At 38.0% G+C, this 17,098-nt stretch overlaps 1 protein-coding gene across 1 annotated transcript in view; it reads left to right on the top strand.

Annotated features, from left to right (window-relative positions):
• LOC104275639 (unconventional myosin-XVI-like) overlaps positions 1-17,098 on the top strand; it is a gene marked incomplete at both ends in the record, with an annotated part of 105,061 nt that overhangs the window by 18,777 nt on the left and 69,186 nt on the right. The window contains one exon of the mRNA XM_009871647.1: positions 14,575-14,683. Within this exon, the coding sequence (XP_009869949.1) occupies positions 14,575-14,683 (109 nt within the window). The remainder of the gene's footprint in view (positions 1-14,574; positions 14,684-17,098) is intronic.

Raw genomic sequence — 17,098 nt, 5'->3', positions numbered from 1 at the left:
AGGAATGCAGGAATAATTATGGACCTTTGTTGCTGGGCAAGGTAATTTGGAAGACATTGTGTGTCTCTCATCATTTACTGCTAAGTTTGCACTAGATGAACATGAATCTGTCTCATAAAACACATAGGTAAATCTCTGATGAGCTACATAATGTTATGTTTCATTTCTGGGTAAAATTCTGACACTCTTCCCAATATATGCATTAACTGAGCATTTCATGCAAATAAACATGGAATCTTTGATTAATATATGAACGTTGGCTGTGGTTTGGTTTGTATTGGAAGAGTTTATAAGTGTGTGCTTTCCTTTTCATATAATTGATGAGCAAATTTGGCATGGGGTGTGTATTTCCTTCACAGTTGTTTTAGGGAGTAACTTACTCCTCTCCCACGCAGCCAGTTACTACCTTTAATGGCTGGAAGTTTTTCATATGTGCTGCACTTCATCCATTACCCAAGCACAGGAAAATAATAGATTGATCTGCTTGCTAGTTCTCTAATTAGACACTGGTGTTCTGGAAGCCAATTCTGTATTAAGATGACCGGCATCTTAAATTTCTTCAATGCATTTGGTATTTCACACTTATTTTAGAGCGTATAGAGTTAATTACTAACCAGCAGGACAGTGTCACCCTGAGTGCAAATTAAACTGCTATACTGTCCCTTCCCTGTACACTGGGAATATGTTGATGTTATCAAACAACACAATGAATCTCACTCATAACAAAAATGCAAATTAACTGAGTTAAATTAACGGTTTTATACTCTTAGTTCCTTTCATGAAACGAATGCATTTATCTTTGTAGAAACAATACACAGTACACAGCTATCTTTTTTTTTGTGTACTGTTTAATCACTTGCTTTTTATACCAGAAACATGTAGTGCGGGCTTTTCTCTATTTTTACTGTACATGTATATATGTTTAAGTAGAATTCGACTTTTTCTCAGTGTTAGTAAAATGGAAATACCTAATGTCATGCCTATTTATTTCCATGTGCCATTTGAAGCATATTTAATTTACATATGCATATATATATTTGTGTGTGTATAATCTGGATGATTATATACACGTGGCGGACTGGAGAATGAAAATCAAAACATTCAGCATCTGTATTTTCTGAGTTGCATAAATATGGTCATAGACATGACAGTGTACATGGATGGGAAGAAAAGACTAACTTCCCACACAAAGGAAGTAAGGGGAAAATCATCATGTTAAACAGGGTTTTCAGTTTTAGCCCTAGTTAGATTTTCCACTATTTGTGTTATTTACTTTATGTTATTTATATTATTGAGACCTCACCTCGAATACTGTGTCCGGTTCTGGTGTCCCCACCGTAAGAGAGACACAGATCTGTTGGGACAAGTCCAGAGGAGGGCCACAAAGATGATCCAGGGGCTGGAGCACCTCTGCTATGAGGACAGGCTGTGGGAGCTGAGATTGTTCAGTCTTGAAAAGAGAAGACTTTGGGGGTACCTAATAGCTGCCTTCCAATACCTGAAGGGAACCTACAGGAAGGCCGGGGAAGGACTTTTTACAAGAGTGTCCAGTGATAGGACAAGGGGAAATGGGTTTAAATTGAAGGATTTAGGTTAGATCTTAGGAAGAAATTCTTCAGTACAAGGGTGGCAAGACTCTGGAACAGATTGTCCAGAGAACTTGTGACTGCCCCCTCCCTGGAGGTGTTCAAGGCCTTGAACAAGGTGGATGAGGTCTTGAGTAACCTGGTCTAGTTGGGGGATGTCCCTGCCCATGGCAGGGAGGTTGGATTAAATAGTCTCTAAGGTCGCTTCTAACCTAGACCATTATATGATTCTGTGGTACATCGAACCTGAAGTTACCAGCTCCTCAAATGCAGCTTCCAGTCTTTACTGAGCCATCAAAATCAGCTTCCTTTCTTTGCTGCTCCATGTGCCTGTTTTGTTTTTTCTACCTTAAGCAGCAGTGGGTCAGGATCAGTGGTTGGTCAGGAAACCCTCTGAGTGAAGCAACTAGGCAGAACTTTCCCCAGCTGTTTTATTTAGACTGTGTGTGTGTGTGTATATATATATGTATTTATGTATGTATATACTATTACTTCTCCATATATATATGCAGACACGGGACATAGTAGGAGACGTATTAGTAGGAAATGTATTAGTAGAAGGTAATACTTGCTGTTCTATTTTCCTCTTTGTGCCCTGTACGAAAGGAGTACAAGTTGATAAACAGAGGATACTTCCTATCCCCATTCTGCCTACAGTAAAACTGTGCCTTACTAACTGTCCAATGTTGTACACAAATGACAGTTCTTAAGTGCTCAAGAGAGGGATTGTTTCACTTCCTAAAATATGAGATTTGGTTGACTTTATGTAATTACAAGCTTTATTCACGGTCATAAAGTAATTTTTACATTAACTGTAGTGTCAGATTTAAAGACTTTTGACAGGGTATTTCAAAGGCTCCCTCCTTACTGTGTGAAGAATTTCCTTCTATTTGTTCTAAAAATAAAAGGCAATGATTTCATAAAGTGACCTTTTGATGCAGTATTATGAGACAAAGACTGATCATTTTTCTTTGTTCCTGTCATAATTTTTAATGATTACAATTAAAATAAAAATGAAAAGAAAGTGTGCTCCTATACTGTTATCAGAGGCATTCAGTGCTTTAATAATTTCATTTTTTTCCATAAGCTCTGCTACTGAAGGAGAGTGTGCAAGTCCCATGTGCACAAGCAGATGGGGAAATTTTAGTCTGTAGTCATCAGTGCTCTTTGAAGGTTCACTTTTAATTCCCTTTTCTTGCCAAATAATTTGAGAGCTGGCAATATCAAGTCAAATACCCATCCTTCTCTATTTCAGCCACCCTTTTTGTTGACCTCATTCTGATCTTTTGTGGTTTTGCTGCAATGTCTTAAAAATAGAACTGAATGCTGTTCTACGCAAAGAGAATTTTTCTTTGTGATATATTATGCAAATAGATTTTGCTATAATTTCTTTATTGTCACTTCTTTAGTCTACTACAACTTCCAGTATAAAAACTAAATTACAGTGAGAAAATAAATTCTGAGGTTTATTTGCAATTTTTTCTTCCTTTTAAAGAAAATGGTTTGATTAAAAGAGTTAAAAGTATGTCTTATCTTATTTGTGTGATATTCAAACTGGTCCATCCAATTTATATAATTAACCTAATTACGCTTTCTTTTATTTTTAACCAAAAAGTGAGCTTCTTCATGCTTTTAGCACGTTCCAAATACCCTGCCTAATGTTTATGTCTCTTTTCTGAGAATCATAGAATGTTTTGAGTTGGAAGGGACCTTTAAAGATTATCTAAAGATTATCTGCCTAGTAAGTAGGGAGATCTTTCACTAGACCAGGTTTCTCATAGGCATGTCCAACAGGACCTTGAATGTTTCCTGGATGGGTCTTCTATCAGTCTGGTCAACCTGCTCAGGCGTTTTGCCATTCTCACAGTAAAGATTTTCTTCCTTATATCTAGTCTTTTTTAGTTTAATCTACCCTTTTCTAGTTTAAAACCATTACCTCTTGTCCTATTGCAACAGGCCCTGCTAAAAAGATTGTCCCCTTCTTTCTTCTACATCCTATTTAAGTATTGAAAGTATGCTAGAACCTTCTGGAACCTTCTCTTCCCCAGGCTGAACAACCCCAACTCTCTCAGCCTTTCTTCATTGGAAGGTGTTGCAGTTCTTTGCTTTTGTGGCCTCCTCTGGCCTCAGTCCAACAGGTCCATGTAATTCCTGTGCTGAGGAAGCAGTGGAAGAAGAGAAGCCCTCACTAAAACTGTTCAACAGGTATTTTGACCCAAGAAGTACCTCAAGCAAGCAAGAAGAGAAGGGAAGGAAAAAAGGGAGAGACGAGAGAAGAGAGAGAGGGAGGCAGGGGTGGGGGAGAAAGAGAAAAGGTAAAGGGAAAGATGAAAGGAAGGAAGGGAGGAAGGAAGGGAAGGAGGGAGGGAGGGAGAAAGGAAGGAAGGAAGGAAGGAAGGAAGGAAGGAAGGTAGAATATTGAAATATTGATATACATTAAGGTAAGTGCACATCTTGAGAGCAAGATTGGTTCCTGTAATTTCTGTTCGAATAAAGCATATGTGCAGGAACTAGAGAGTTGGATGTTTAAACTCATGGCTATGTGGGAGCCCTAGTACTGGACTTGAACCTGTTCTGCCCATGGTCCAAGCTTCTTGATGGAAATCAGTGTCACATCAAAACCTCTGTAGCTTCCTTTGCCCTACAGTCTGGCTAAGCTGCAGTGTCCCATCCCTGACCTGACATCTAGCCAACAAGAGCAAGCAAAAAGATATTCTATGACCTCTTTCCTCATAGATTTAAACCCAGCAGTGGTTACATGGGAAGAAGACATACTAAGGATGATATAATAGTGTTCAAATTGTATAACAAAATTTGGTCATGCATTTGAGCTTCAGATTTTGATTGTGTGGGTGATTCTGCATGCTTTCAGATATGTAGGTGGGAGAAGAGAGGAAATAAAAATAATTCCTTGAGGTAAAGCTAAGTCAAGGGAAACAGACTTTTTTTAATCTAATAAATTAAGACCTTAAGTTCCAGGAAATCATGGTGATGTGTGCTAGGAGTCAGAATATGAAGAGCCACCATGAAAGCCAACTTGCCAACTAATTAAGATCCAACTAAATATCTGTATGCATTTAGAATTAATAGAATGTTCCCAAATCCTCATGAATGTTGTAGTGCTAGGGCATGGAAATAGTGGTAACTTGAGAAATGTATGTTATTTTTTATTTTATAGCTTCTGGGTTAGTAGATTTTAACTTTTAATCTTTTAACTGTATGCTTAGTTGTCTTTTACCGTGAAAAATGCTGCTGAAAACATACTATACTTCTGCAATGTTATCAGAAGTGTTCAGTACTGTAACCAACTGGGATTCTATTTGCCTTTTACATGCCTTGCAGCTGATGGGCAGAATTTAAGTCCCCATGGTGCACAAACAGATGGGAAAATATTGGTCTTCAGTTTTCAGCCATCAGTGCTAATTCTTTTATCTTCTCAATGCATTAGTCAAACAGACTATGCCTGTCAAGCAATCTGTAATATGTGCCATGACAGCTTTTTTTTGCTGTTTAACTTTACCGAAAATCTTTTCTGTGAATTGACATTGCCTACATTCAGTTAGTTTAAGGAGAAAATACCTTATTCGTGAATTAAGTGATTCTCAAAATGGTTGTGGACCTTTTGATGATTTTAAAGTAGTATTTTTATCATTTCTGTGAAGTAATTCAACAGACAAGAATGACAATTTTATATTTCTGTAGGCATTGGTGATCTTACATGTGTACATCTATACGATGCTTTTTGTTAACAGCCACAGTATTGCTACATTTCTTTTCAATCCCTTCTTAAACCAATATGTCACAGAGATTAAGATGCCTGGGATTTTTTGAACACTGTAGTGTTCTTTATGCTCATTGGCATGCATCCATAAATCTAAATTTCTAGATTATAACAAAAAAGTCTGTTTTGACCAGAAGTTAAGTTGCAACTTCAGGCTTTGGTGCCCGTTTCTGCATTGTGGAACCCAAAAGTGCCATGAATTATAGAGCTTGTATCCACATGGCAGCTGACATACTTCACTTACACAAGGCTGAGTGAATTTCTAACTACCTTTATGTGAGGGTCCCTTGACTTGTTTTGCATGTGTAGCTATGAGGGAAATAAGTAAGTAGTAATGACATATCATAAATTTACATTAATACAAATGCCTATATGGTTCAATTCGCATAAAATTTTGGGCACCGAGTTATCACCTGATTTCCCTTAAAGTGTCTTTCTGGAGGTATGCGATCTCTCCAGTTTATTTTCTGCATGCAGAAGGCACTTACAAGGCTCTGAATTCAGCTTTGGTTCTGTAGGCTGTGTTGCCACAGACATAAAGGATTGAGCTTTCTGTTTGTGTTTTTTTTGGTGATGTGGGACCAGGCATGGTGAAAATGCATTCAAACCTTTACTTGTGTCACAAGTTAAGCTCATCCAGATGGCAGACAGTTCCTGGTTCTTGTGAAAGAGTAATTTTGGTAATGTGACAGGCATGGGTTTATAGGAGGTAGCGACTCTTACAGAGTTTAAAGCCCCGAAATAGAGCAAAGCTTGCAGATAGCTGATCATTAGTATCTTTCTTCTGTGAGAGATGGGAGCTCCTGCTTCAAGTGAGAGGCTGGTAACCATTGACTCAAGGTTATGGAAGAGGTCCTGTACCTGCTGCACTGGGCCAGCCCAGTTTACAGAACTCTGCTTTCTGCAAGTCCATTTAAAAGGAAGTGAGAGATTTTTCCAGCCCATGTAAGGCATGCAGGGAACATTTATTAATGCATCAAATTACAAAAATGATAGATGCAGTTAGATCTTTTCAGTTGTTATTTTGATTTGTGATCCACAGATTTTACTTCTGAGTTCCTGCTCGGAGTTTGGATTCTTCTTCAGATTATTTTGCTAAGAGACTTTCGGAAAAGAAAGAAAGAAAATATTTTCAATTTGGAAACTCCTACATGATGAGACTGTTGTTTGCATTTCCTCAATACTTTTAAAAGTTTGTGTTTCAATAAATAAGAATTTACTGAGGAAAACCTGTTAGTTTGGAAGTTATGCCTAGGTTTGGTATCTGTTATGATTGTGGGTGGTGGTGGTATTTGGATGTGGAGCTTAACAACCTGCAAGTGCCTTAACTGCCTGAGACTTGTACTTTATTATTTATAAAATATAGTACTTCAAAGCACAAGTCATCAGTCTTGACTTACTGAAATTGCCGTTTAATCAAAGATCAGGTGTGTCCCCTCAGGCTATAGTGCTGGAAATTACCTTAAACAGAATGAAGAATTGGCTTGTGAAAAGTTGCTTTGTAGACTTGAAATTTTAATTTATTCGTTTTTCTTTGAGATATATAAAATAGAAGAGGCTGCTAGGTTTAGCTGTACAGCAGCTATCGCTATTTGGGGAATGGTTTTCTATCAGTCCCACTCCTGTTTTCTGTAAAGGGAGTATGCTGTCTTTTTTCCCTTTTCTTTTGGCAGGCTACAGTCAGAGTCATTAAAGCCAAAACTGAAGCTAGAGGAGTTTTGACATCATGGTATTATTTGCTGTAGACTATACTGGAACTTGCATATCTTTACAGTTAAACGTTGGTGATCCCTGTTCCATTCTCTGCTAGGCCAACAAGGAGGAGGATTAAAAGTAAAAATGTAGAAATAGGTAAACTGCATGCTAGATTCCTAGTCCTGGATTTGCTCACAGGATTGGCTTTTTCATGGGCTTCTTTTGACCTTTTGTTCTGGAGTGGGAAACCTTGCATTGCTCTGGATTTGATAGAAATTGATTAACTATATCCCAACTATCTTAAGAATATATGGTGTTATGGGGAAGGGGCTTCCTTGAAGATTTATGTGGAGAAAGTTAAAATTAAAGTATTAAGACTGCAATCAGCATTTTGAGAGGTAATGTCTAGATATAGTAATATAGATTGTCCTATAACCAAAAAGACAAAGCAAAAGGTAATTCACTTTGTGTGCAGCAATTTACTTCTTAGTAAGGAGGTAAACTCAGGTTATGATAGGAATGGGTAGGGGAACTGGCAATGGAAGATCTATAATTGCAATCACTAAAAAAACCTTTTTTTTCCCCTCAGATCTTCTAGTAACTAAATTTTTATTTCTGTGAAATAGTTTCCTGCCTATGAAAAATCTGTTGTTGAAATGAGCTGGAAGGAAAACATGCTTTTGAACTGAGAGCAGCTGCTCAATCTCATTTAATCTTTTATTTCATTGTCTGTGGTTTGCTAATGTGGAGAGTTTTTTGAGTTTTTTTGAGCCCTGCCTAGAAAACTGTTCCTGTTCTGCTTAGAATCATGAAATTGTGAAAAGTGAGATCCAGTGCTAATGACTTAAAGTGCAATACTGTGTAGAGCAATTTTATCCCTTTCACTTTGTTAATGAGTCAGACAAGTCCAATAGGAGCCACAAAAAGAGAAATCAACTAGATTTCTGGAATTTGGTATCTTGAATGGAAATTTATGCAAGCCTTTGAGGTCAGAAAGCAAGAGCATATGGTACCATGGAACCCATGTGTGATTTCCTGTATGTTTCCTTGTTCACAAGAAAATAGAGGATTATATCCTGATTACTGTTGCTTTGTTTTTAACTGAGAGTAAACTAAGGGTTTTTGGAAGGATGTACCATGTGAGTGGTAACCATAGTATACATGAGAGCATGCATATATGTGTGTGTTAACCTTGGACATCCTTCAATGAGAAAAACCTTCCAATGGATTAATGTGAAGAAGTAGGTCAATAGAAGGGAAGAAACTTAACTACTTATGTTAAAGGAAATGAAGTAATAGAATCATAGAATCAGAGAAACATAGAATGGGTTGGGTTGGAAGAGACCTTAAAGATCATCTAGTTCCAGCTTTCCTGCCTTGAGCTGGGGCACCTTCCATGAGACCAGGTTGCTCAAAGCCCAATCCAGCCTGTCCTTGAATACTTCCAGGGAAGGGGCTTCTACAGGCTCTCTGGGCAACCTCTTCTAGTGTCTCAGCACCTTCACAGCAGAGAATTTCCTCCAAATATCTACTCTAAATCTACCCTCTTTCAATTAGAAATCATTGCCCTTCATCCTATCACTACATTCCCTGATACTGAGTTCCTCTCTGCTTTCCTGTAGCCCCCTTTAAGTACTGGAAGGCCATTATACGGTCTCCCTGGGGCTTTCTTTTCTCCAAGCTGAACAGCCCCAACTCTTTCAGCCTGTCCTATAGTGGAGGTACTCCAGGCCCTTGATCATCTTTGTGGCCTTCCTCTGAACTCACTCCAGCGGGCTCATGTCTTTTTTACACCGGGGGTCCAAGAGCTGAACACAGAACTGGAGACAGGGTCTTAGAAGAGCAGAGTAGGGTGACAGAATCACCTCCCTTGACCTGCTGGCATACACACGTCGCTTGATGCAGCCCAGGATATGATTGGCTTTCTGCAAGCACGCATTGCTGACTCATATTCAGGTTTTTTTTCAGTCCACTCATAGCCTAGCCTGTGTTTGGCCAAAATGTGTTGTGAAGAGCTACATCTAGTCTTGGTCTACCTAGATGATTGTCATCTAATAAAAAGGAACAGTTTGTAAATCATGAGGTTATACTTTAAAAAGTAAAGAAAAAGTGAATTATCCAAGGTGTTACTGAAAAAAATGCTAGCCTTTCCCATTTTGGAAACAGTGGTTAACACAGAGGAGAGAAATTCTGTGTAAACTTTGGTACATTTACGCACATATAAATAAATACATTTTTATATATGGAGTATGTAGAAGGGAGTAAAAATAATTTACTAATATAAATATAAATAGGAATAGATTTAAAAATCTCAGACTTTGGGGGTGTGTGATAGGCAGGCAACAGAACACAGGATTTTGAGTTTTAGTGGATCATACTCAGACTTCTTGGAGTCTACCTGGCTTCCTTCTGCAATGGACAAATCCTGACTCTGGTTTAAAAAACATTTCAACCAGCTAAGCCTTGTGAGCACAAGGTTGCCCAGGTGCTTAAGCTGTAGCATCCTAGCTGGGGACCTAAGCAAGGGACAGTACCTAGGCAAAGACATGCCCAAATTCTTCCTGAGTCTTTGGTGAATCTCAATAAGTTAGGTGTCCTCTAAGAATGCCTAAATCAGGTTACATTACAGTCCAACCAGTTGTGATGGTATTATGTTTCTGGACATACAACCTGGTGGGTAGAACTCTCCCTGAATACAGGGAGATCATTGGAGATGGTGGGAGAAGATCTCGACTCACAATCCTTCCTGCAAAACTGCCTTTCACTATGTCCATAAAATGTTGGGAGAATATGCATTGTGATAAAGTTAGGGTGCTAATACACAAAATATCATGGATTTCAGAGAGACAGAGGGAAAGAAATAATTTTACATTTGTTAAAGAAGGACATGATCCTCAAAATGGAGATTCCTGAGTCCTTATTCTCTTTCAAATAATGGTAGAAAATATATTACTCATTTAGGAATTATGAGACAAGATGTATAACAAACACTGGGTTTAAGAAAGAGTATCAAGGATTATTAGCCAGTTAGTGAATAGCACTGATAAACTTGTACAGAAGAAGGAAGTTTTAAGACATTTAACCCCCCCAGATATTTAATTAAAGGTTTTCCCCTGTGCATTTTAGATTGATTTTTAGATTTTGAATAATTCTTAAACTGAGATTTTGCAGGAGTAAATGAAACTGTTTGCTTGTGAATTAACTCACAGCAGCACTAATTAGGTTTCCCAAATGTAGAATATGGACTAAACTCAACTCTTATATTACCAGTGGGAGTTTGGACATTGATCTGCTGGTGTATAGCTCCAGCAACATAGTCTTAGGAGTTTGTGACTGCATTTATACTTTTGTGCTTGGACCGAGTGGCAAGAGGTGTCTTGTATAGGGTCAGAGCCTTGCAGAGGAACATAGGCTGTGCACTCGTGATTTTGTGATGAAGTTACTATTTTTTTAAGTTCTTGCAAATAAAAAATTCTAACAATGCTTACACTTCAGAAGCTATTTGGTTCTTTCCCCACCTTCTGGAACATTTTTTGAGAAGTTCAGCTCATACTACATCGTGATGTACAAAGTGTAGTTCTTCCTTGTGCTATCTTAAATTAGGTGGAAGTTTAGCTATACAGAGATGTGACCATGGAATGAGTTAGTGGGAATGTACATGTGCTCTACAGTGAATCTGTTCATCTCTCTTGCACTGAATGGGAAGTCACCTCAAACGACTTTGTGTTGGAAAAAATTTAGGGTATGCACATAGATTGATGCTTTGAAGCTGTTCACATCTTACCTACCTCATGCATATTGCACCTGAACTCATTATGTAATCTTCAGGGTCACCAGTTTTGTGTGTATGTGGAATTAAGCAATTCTGCTCAGTTTGTCTGAAATTCAAATGAATTGGAGATTCTACAAAGAAGTAAATAGGCAGAAATTTAAACAGGATTAAAAAATGCACAGTACAGTGATCCTGAGATAAATTGAACTCTTTCAAACCATAATTTCTGGAACCTGAAGGAAAATCTTATTCCCTTTCACTAGCCAGAGGTATCTTCTCTTTGGCAGCAGGCTCTGATTTCTCGTCATATGGGGATAGTGTGTATGATCTACTCAGATATTATTGATCACCAGAGTTCACTCTCATATGCTCTCTCTAGATATGAATGTTGTTCAGCACAGCAGAGCATACACTTCAGTTGCATTTTGCATTCTGTGTATTGAACTAAGTGTCTTTGGGAATAGTTTTTAATAATATATTCAAAGATGTTCCTTCTGCAGCCTTTGTAATATAAAAGCAATTTATCATTACAGACAAATATTTTTTCTCAAAAACATTGTATTTATGTGATATATTGGATGAAGTTTTGCAATACATTTATATTTTTATTGAGAAATTACTTGAGAATGAGCATGTGTTGAGAATGGGCAGGATAGTAACTTTGCATGTACATTGAGCACTGCATGCAGAATTCAAATGGATGGATAAAACATCTGAACTGAAATTGAATCAATATAAAAACCCCATTTTGAATATAAATAAGTTATACAAATAAATTTGGAAACTCTAATATCAGCAACCCGGGAACAGTATTTCTCACATTTTCTTAAAGAGCTATGAGCAGAAACCTAAAACAAATTAGGACTGTATTCAGAGAACCTGAATTCTATCTGCCTCTCTAATCATATTTGGATTTCTTACTGTAACGATAGCACTCAAGTTCTATAGCACAATTTTGGCCATCTGAATTTGAACTATTTGTGACATTTTCTACCTGCAACATGTTCCACTTTGTCATGATCTGTCTGTATTTTTGATTGAGTCTGCTGCCTTTCTGCTGCTTACTTTGCTTCTCTCTTTAATTTTTTCTGCTCTTGACTCTTGACAGTTACCTGTGTGAGCTGCTGCCATGTTTTCTGCCACCCATGGCATTGCCAGCTTGTCTTTGCTTATACAAGCTAAATGAGAAGTCTGCATTGTAATTAGAAAACATGATTTCAAATCAGCTTTCAGGACTGCCCATTACTAGCTGAGAGGTTCCTGTGAATAGAAGCCTGAGCATCTGAATAGTCTGTGTCACATTTAACAGCAAGTAATTTCCAATATATGGCAGGCAGATGTGTAATCAGAGTGGACAGGAAGAAATGTCCATACTGCGAACAATTCGAAATTTTGGTGTGTACCTGTCATACATCTTTTGGGCAGGACATCATGCAACACATTAAGGATGGGCAACAACAATGGGATTTCCCACCTTTTCTTTACCTACAAAGACTTTGTTTTTAAAACACGCTGGAGTTTGGTACTGGGCATAACCTGCATGATGCTGGGGGCGGGGAGCTGCTGGAGTGAAAAAACCACCCAAATGGGAACTGAGCAGAGGACTTGGGAGAGTTATGTCTCTGGCAGAACTGTGGCAGTGCAGGAGCCCATACCAGAGCAGTGGAACCACCAAAGAAGAGAAACCACAACGTGTTGATCCCAATCCCCTGCAACGTCCACTGCAGATGTAGTGTGTGGGCTTGGGATTTGAGACAAGAAGGGGAAGGAATGGTGTCTGGAGAGGAGTCCCCGTGTAGTTTGTTTGCCTGTTTCTATTTTTCGATAGCAGAATCAGTAATTTAAAGTTTGTTAGTTGGGCATTAAGTAAAATTCCCTGAGGCAAAACTTGTTTTCTAGCCAGCAACAGACTTTATCTGAATAGTCACAGTGTTTCTGTCTGTTCTCAAAACATTTGGTACAGGTCTTAAAAGAAGAGTTGCTGAAGTAAGACAAGTGAAATAGCCTTCTCCAATGAGGTGGCTAGCTTGATGGATGAGGAGTGAGCAGAGGATGTAATTTATCTCTATTTTATTGAGGCTTTTGCCACTATTTTGCATGGTGTCATCATAGACAAAGTATGGGTTAGGTAAGCAGGCATTGGGGTGGACTGAAAACTGGCTGGGTGGCTGGGCCTAGGGGTTGTGTTCTGCGGCACAAAGCCCATCTGGAGGCAGTTCACTAGTGGTATATCCCATGGGTTAATAGTGGGTCCAAGTCCTGTTCAAGGACTTCATTGATGACCTGGAAAGTGAGACAGAGCTGCATAGGATATGGATATTTTGCTGTATAGGATATGATCTGTTAGGGTATCTGAGGTGTTTGAGATAACTGAGGTGCGTCATTCTTTGATGCCTATCTGTCCCCTCGTCATTACAGTGGGAAACCAGGAGATCACCTCAGACTATCTGTCCAGCTTCAACACCTTAAATTTGGTGACATGAAGTCTACATGAATTTTCTAGTTTCTCATGTCATATTTCACTCTGAGCCGGAAGCTGAGCCGATTACGAATGTTTCTTTGATACAGTACATACAGAGAAAGCTCATAAAAGAAGCAGTCGTATCTTCTATTAATAATTCTTTATTGCAGTTGACCTCTGCTGCTGTGGTTTTAAGAAAGGATGCCCTTGATACCTCTCATTTTTGTTAGCTAAACTTTTTATCATAGAAACTGGTAAGAAAAGTAATTAAATTTACCAGAGGTTACTCTTATTTCATAATTCTTTGCAGTTAAAAGCCACAGAGAGAACACTAGAAATTAATTAGGTTTATTGCCTCCTAAAGAAGATACATGTCTTTTCACTTTAATATAAACTTGTATGTCCGCCAGACATTTCTAATAATTCATAATGTCTTCAAGGATAAGATGACAGCTTTTTAATTCTTTTCAAAAAATAATTTAAAATTGCCCTTCATGGTGCAAATTCTTACACTTACAATATTTAATACAGAGAATACAAATTTTCTTAATTGTGGTGATGGTTTCTCTTCAGGTTTTTCATGAATCTATTCCTGTCTTCCCTCCACAATGGCTTCTTTTAGTTGTCTGTCCTTTAGTTTTGAATGGAACTTATAGAAATGTTAACCTGGCTCCTTTAGGGACTACCGTTGAAATCATCGAGCTCACTTTCATTGTCTCCAGTTGGTGACAAATGACAATTTCATTTAGCAAGGGATGGTTCTCTTTGAGGTTGGATTGATGGATGAGGGCATAAGAGGTTGGGCTGGCTGACAAGGTTGCCCTGACCAGCTATCCACACATCCCTGCTGCCTGGGTGTCTGTGCTGCTTGTCAGTTGGCTTTTGAGCCGCTGCTGTTTACTGTGCAGTGTTTTATGGCAGACGGTAATCAGTGATGGCTGGCTTGACTTTAAAATGCCGTGCTGCAAATGGTGGTGGTTCCAAAACTCACTGCTGAGCAGCAAAGGCATCTGTGCAGTAAAGGCAGGCTGGACAGCTAGGGGCACAAGTGTCAGTTGTCTCAAGTAAAGCCAACCCTTTCTGATATTCAGGAGTCCTTTATTTTATCTTTGCTTTTATTTTTGTGTGTATGTGTGTTTTGGTTTGGTTTAGGTTATAATCAGCCTGCTGTCAAAGAACCTCAGGTTTGTAGTGTTTTTGAATGGGAATGTAAGGAACTACAGAAATGTTTTGAGATTTCACTACAAAACCCTAAAGTTTTTCTAATTCTTGACTGTAGGCTGGAGCAAACGTCCTGCTGCAAGATGTTAATGGAAATATTGCACTTGATTATGCCATAGAAGGGACTGAATCTAGCAGCATCCTTCTGATGTACCTGGAAGAAAATGGTAAGTCAGCTCTTCAGCTTCTGAAATGCTTTCACTGAACATGACATTCATAGTAACATGCTAGAATGTGAATTCAGTATAAATTTAAAGCAGAAAACCTGCAGTAATGAGAGATGTATATGAAACTGTATTACTTATTCCAAAACAAATTAGGATTTTGTTTTTTATCGTGAAGGTACTGTAGCTAGATTTCTATCATGAAGTATGCTTAATGTGTTACAGATGATAGGACAGGTATTGAAAAAAAATATTGACCGGTTATTCACCAGCTCCAAACTTAGGTAAGGGTTCTGAAGTGAAATTTCTAGCATTGCTTTTGACTATAATAGGTTACGTTTAGTACTGTATGTGGTTCATCATAACACTGAGGAAAATGTATTAAGCAGAAATAATGAACTGTAATGTAAAGATTTGTCATTTCAACATTACCTACATGTAAGAAATCTGTTTTAACATAAGCAAGTTAAGTTACATCCTGTTAATGAGCACTTAAAAGGGAAAATTTAGAATTGCAAGGAAAGCACACTGAGTGTCAGGTCCATAGCAAATCCAGTATATTACACAGGTGTGTTTTATAATTTTGATTCTTTGGTGCCTGGTAATATCTCCACAGCTCATGAACTCTGGTTTTGGATTTTTCTAATGGCAAGACAAATATTAGCTTCTAAAAACTTGGTTGTCTTGCAAAATCCAGGCATTTGGAGTCTGAATTCTCCAAATACTTTGACTGAGGTAAAAGTAACATGTAGATTCAGGCAAGGATTTAGCATACAATTGCTTACTTGCATTTCTTATTAATGCAGATTTATCAGGAAATGCTGCATCTTTCCTTGATTTGTCTCTCTTTTTGTTTGGTTGCAAAATGAAATAGATTGGAGGTGGGTGGGGAAGAAAAGATTTGCTAGTTTCTTGGCAAAATGCTTGCAATGAAAGAACTTATATGGAACAGTGGATTTTTAAGACTCTAATGTCATCAATGTTATATCTTTTCCAGTAGATAGGAGAGGCACCATTTCTCATTAAACAATGATTATGTGAATGTGGGAAGTTTCCAAGGGAAAAAAACTAAAAATTATGAAGGTGAAATCTACCTCTATTAGCTTCCGACAGCTAAGCCTGAGCTAGTCATCTAGATCTTTTTGTCTACACAGGGAAATGGGAAATACACGTATCATTGCAGCTCTTCCTAACCTGTCTAGGTGAAGAAAACTGATTTCCAGGTCTGTTTCTTTCTGCTGACTAATAAGAATTTAAGTTGACAAGCAGTAGTTTATCAGTCTTAGTTTTAGACTGTTGGGGTAGATCAAACCTACCCTTAATTGCAATACTGTGAGAAAACCTGGCCTTTGGGTGATCAGTGACAAAATATCCATCAACTTTACTTGTTCTGTTACTATTCTTGTAACATCAGGCAGCTCAAAGTACCCTTATTTTACACTTAGATTTTAAAATTTAATTAATATCTTCTGAAATATTTATATAGCCTACTATGGTTAATAGTACTTGAGGGGGGAATCCTTGAAGGCTATAAAGCTGCCTGGGTAAGTATGAATTACTTCAAATTGCCTAGACTAGACATTTCTCTGTGGGTTACTTTTGTGAAGCCCTTGTCATTGGAGCAATCCCCATGTACACCTGCATATGCACACCCCACTACAGAGCAATGGCATGGTCAAAAATCTTGCACAAGGACATTAGCTGAGCCTGTAGTAAATATTATCTTCAGCCTGTAGTGTTGTAAAACATCCATCTAGAGTCTCACCCTTTAAATACAACGTGTAAGCCACAGTTCTGTATTCTCTATACTTCCCTTCATTCCCCAAAATTTTAATATTGTCCATTCAGTTGTGCAGCCTGGTTTAAAATGTTAAGAAGAGATGGCTGTGTAAAACAGTCTATAATTGCCTCTAATTGCAGAGTTCATACAGAAGAATAAAATCAGGTGCCTTATGGCTCAATTAACAAGAAAACAAGAAGCTATCACAAAGCAAGATTGGAACAAGTAGCTTGGATGCTACAGAGAGATATGTTAATTGGAGACATTGAAGTTCTTAGAAGTCTTGTGTGTTTATAATTTCCTACAGATTTCATCACTGTTGTAGTTCACTCTAACTACACTACAAGTCTTAGTGAGTGAACTCCCTCTTCATCATCAAAGATAACCTAATTTACTCTTTGAAAGGCCTGGAGCCATAGGTGATAACAATAGCCTTAGATATATTTAATGATTCATGTATTTTAGAACATTTTTACTTATTTACTGAAGTTAGTTCTTAAGAGTTCTGTTTGTAAATAATCTGTTAGGGCACAGGATGATCACAAGTACAAAGTAAAGTTAATACTCTACCAATCGCCTGAAAGCTTTCACACCATACTTTATTGTCATGGAATACAGCTCATCAGGATATTATATGG

This window comes from Apaloderma vittatum, unplaced genomic scaffold (assembly GCF_000703405.1).
Source record: "Apaloderma vittatum isolate BGI_N311 unplaced genomic scaffold, ASM70340v1 scaffold2986, whole genome shotgun sequence".
Taxonomy (NCBI): Eukaryota; Metazoa; Chordata; class Aves; order Trogoniformes; family Trogonidae; genus Apaloderma; species Apaloderma vittatum.
Note: the sequence above shows the minus strand (reverse complement) of the source record. Positions and strands in the feature narration are given on the sequence as shown.